Genomic DNA, 4077 nt, shown 5'->3' on the forward strand with positions numbered 1-4077 from the left:
CCCCCTTCCATGCCCAACCAGGTCTCGGTAATACCTGCCAGGTCCGCACCCCCCTCCTGAATAAGGTCTTGAATGAGGGGGGCCTTATTTACCACGGACCTGGCATTACACAGCATCAGTCGGTGATCCCGGGGCCGGGGATCTAAGATCCCTGGGGGTCGAGTTGAGTCCTGAGGACCGGAGCACCCACAAGCTTGTAGGCAGCGTGTGCGTGCTCCCAAAACCCGATATGGTCCTCTGCTCCCGCCATATCTGCCCCTCCCACTGACCGTACCTATCACAACACCCTCCCCTGATCCCCCAACCTCCCCCCTGATCACTTTAGTGCCGCGTCCCCCAGACATGGCATAGGTTGGCCTACCCACCCTACCCCCCCCACACCCCCTAAAAATTTATCAAAACACCCCACTAAAAACCTAACCAATTTGGGTTTTTTCCCACTAATTACTGCTGCACACCACCTCTCGGGGCTCCACACCCCTTCATCAAGGTGGGCCCTTGAGAGTGTACTGGGCCAGGTCATTTTGCAGAACTGCATTTAGTAGGGGAAAATGGTAGTGTGACATCACACCTAACTTCCAGAACATGTTTTTCTAGGAGAAGTTTAAGTTTTAGTGCTAAGGGATCTAAACAAAATTTGTTTGTCTTTCAAGTGATGTGTATGGACGCAAAGATAAATTTTGATAGCAATTCGGCTTATCGTCAGCAGAAAATCTTCGACCTGCAGGACTGGACCCAGGAAGATCAGAGAGACAGGGATGCAGCAAAAGCAGATCTCAGTTACATAGGATTAGATGGAAGCATTGGATGCCTGGGTATGTTTTGCTCATCCAATATTGGGAGCTCAAAAGAAGGGTGCTCTGGATCGTTGTGATTCTTTTTTATCCTCACCCTTTGTCTTTCTCTCTGCCCACCCCACGTTCACTCAAGTGAACGGAGCTGGTCTGGCAATGGCTACAATGGATATAATTAAACTTCATGGAGGCACTCCAGCAAATTTTCTTGATGTTGGAGGTGGTGCTACAGTGCAACAAGTAACTGAGGCCTTTAAACTTATAACTTCAGATAAAAAGGTATGAACAGAATCTTTGATTTATTTCATTGTTTTTTTAAAAACCTCTTTTTGAGCTGAAGGACCCAAATGCTAGTGTATCATAAATAAGGAGCTATTGAATATTTATAGGTAACACAATCTCACATACTATATTCTCATATTCAGAAACAAGTCTCAAAAAGCTTTCAGTATGCTGTCTACTAAAAAGTGTGCACAGGCTTATAGTCTTGCACAAAAAATCGTATTACTGTTTATTAATTATTAAAAGTTTAATTTGAATATTTGTAAGACATTCATTATTTTTACTTGTGCATGATATCCTCTCTATGAGGAAGCCAATTTTGAAGTTCTTTATGTCCTTGTTTTGCCAAGGCCTTTAGCTAAATGCAAATAAATTTCTTTTATCTATAAATTTATGTAGTATAATGGCAAAATGTATACATCTGGCTCCCTGGCAGCTTCCCATTCAATAACTGACTAAAGCTAGTTCTGCTTAGCTTTCATTAATTTGTTGTAGCCTTTACTACCTGCTTTTTCTAAACCTAAATAGATGCCAATACTTCCATATCATCTATATCAGGGGTTCTCAACCTTGGCAACTTTAAGACTTTAAGACTTGGCAACTTTAAGCTTTGCTGGCTGAGGAATTCTGGGAATTGAAGTCCACAAGTCTTAAAGTTGCCAAGGTTGAGAACCCCTGATCTATATACTACTAAAACTCTTGATCCCGTAACCTTTAACTGGGCAAAGTTTAACAGTGAGAACAATCAACCAGTGGAATAGCTTGCCTTGAGAAGTTGTGGGTGCTTCATCCCTGGAGGCTTTTAAAAAGAGACTTTCATGTATAATTGTAACATTTACTCTCTGTTAGAATAAAAGACTTATCAGATAATTAGCTCCTCCCCAATTTCCCTAGTCTGGATAGTGACCTTGCTTTAAGGAGGAAAAATCCAAATAAATAACAATTTTAAAAAAGGAGCAATTTGAATCTTTTAAGTCTTACTCCATTATATAGAAATCAATCCATTCCTACCAGTGTGAATGATAGATGTGTGAATATTATACCGAGAGTAATTTAGTTGTTTATGTTCCAAAAATTGATTAAAACAAATTGTTTTTATGTAAATTGGAAAAGCTTAAAGAATATCTACTTTTAATAGTTCTTCAGCTTATGATGATATGTATTATTTATTTACATAGGTTCAGGCTATTCTAGTAAATATTTTTGGTGGCATTATGCGGTGTGATGTGATTGCCCAAGGCATAATTATGGCAGTAAAAGATCTGGATCTAAAAATACCTATTGTTGTACGGTTACAAGGTAAGCATTCCAAACATGGTTGAATCCAAAACTGTTGAGTGACCTCTGTTTTTTTCATCCATCCATTGACAGTAAAAAAAAAAAAACCAAAATCTTAAATCTATTGAAATAATAACATACATATGTTAAAAAGCTATATGGATCTGGAGCAATTGCATTAGCTCTTTACTACATGCAGTATTACACTCTGTCATCCACCCACCCCCAATATCCTTGCTTTGAAAAGAGCAGTTATCCAGTGAGATCTGGTTATGTTTGCGAGCAGTTTTTCTCAGATAACTTTAATATATGTCCCTGGGTGGGATGGGCACACTTAGTTTCTAGTATTGAACTGAGAACAATTGAAAATTCTGTTGGGAATTTTCCACTGTTCATGCTTGAGCTTGTTTCGGCTTATAGGCAGGTACAAGCTTTGTGCTCAATTAAGCTATTGATTAGTGGTCTGTACCTAAAAACCAGGCTGGAATGATAATAAAGCAGTTTAATTCAGAAAAGCATTCTTGACAGAGGCTTGATGTTATAGTCAACTTCTAGAGCCTTACAGGGCTATAAATCATGGGAAAAATCAGTGGGAAGGAAGGAATGGTGTGGCAGCTGCTCCAAAAAAAAAAGACCATTCTGTGGTATGAATGTTACATAATATTGAAATTGAGAGAAATAATATAGTAATCCTGAAGCAACCATATAATTGTGCAGGTACAAGAGTTGATGATGCCAAAGCTTTAATAACAGACAGTGGTCTGAAAATACTTGCTTGTGATGACTTGGATGAAGCTGCTAAAATGGTAAGTGAAAAAGTTTCCATATATTTTTTAGCCACTGGTTCTTACCACGAGATACTCTCAACAGTTGTTATATAGATTGTTAATAGGGGCATGTATAGGGACAAAATTAAGAAATTTAGACTGTTGTAGAATTTGTATAAATGCATTCAAGCTTAGTTTGTATATATTTACTATTTAATCTTCTCAACTGTATAAAGCTCACTACATTAATTTTCTGTGCTGGAGCATCACTCTTGCGTTTCAGTGCCCTGATGACCTGTCACCAGTTACAGATTAGAACATTAAACTTTTTAGTGTTTTTTGTGTGTGTGTGTGTGTGTGTGTGTGTGTAGATCAGAAAGCCAACCACAGATCATAACTTTCTTTTTTTTTAACAAATATTTTATTGAGTTTTTTAAGGGTAACAAAGGAATAGGGTCAACAAAGGTAAAACAAAGGGAGACATACAAAAGGGTTAAACCAAAGGAACGGGGTAAACACAAAAGTGGGATCAATCCCACAAAATAACATCGCTTCAGCAAGTAAACCCGTCCGGGTATACATATTAAATCTTAATGATTACTCTAGTATTTTTTTTTTAATTTTTTAATTTTTTATTTTTTGTAAAATATACATCTTAATACATTAACTTTAGCTTTCCCCCCATACCTTCCTCGGCTTCCCGGAGCTCAATACAGGATCAAGTTCATATTTCCATAATTCTTCTACAATCATTAATCCAATTAAAACAATTATAATGCTAACAATCTACACACCCCTTTAACTCCAAATAAAGTATTACAACTATACTAATTTATAATCTACCTAATCCTTAAACGAACTAAAAAGAAAAAAAATAAATTCACATAATCAAAAACACTATTGTATCTATATATGTAATTTAAACAATAATCCTTTCCTAATTAACATAAAGAAAA

General features: G+C 37.3%; 1 protein-coding gene across 1 annotated transcript in view; it reads left to right on the forward strand.

Moving 5' to 3' along the window:
- Positions 1-4077, forward strand: part of SUCLA2 (succinate-CoA ligase ADP-forming beta subunit) — a 28508-nt gene that overhangs the window by 17483 nt on the left and 6948 nt on the right. Inside the window, exons 6-9 of the mRNA XM_015812341.1 lie at positions 654-815; positions 931-1073; positions 2255-2375; positions 3072-3160. Coding sequence (XP_015667827.1) covers positions 654-815; positions 931-1073; positions 2255-2375; positions 3072-3160 — 515 coding nt within the window. The remainder of the gene's footprint in view (positions 1-653; positions 816-930; positions 1074-2254; positions 2376-3071; positions 3161-4077) is intronic.

This window comes from Protobothrops mucrosquamatus, unplaced genomic scaffold (genome assembly GCF_001527695.2).
Source record: "Protobothrops mucrosquamatus isolate PMUCROS unplaced genomic scaffold, P.Mucros_1.0 scaffold78, whole genome shotgun sequence".
Taxonomy (NCBI): Eukaryota; Metazoa; Chordata; class Lepidosauria; order Squamata; family Viperidae; genus Protobothrops; species Protobothrops mucrosquamatus.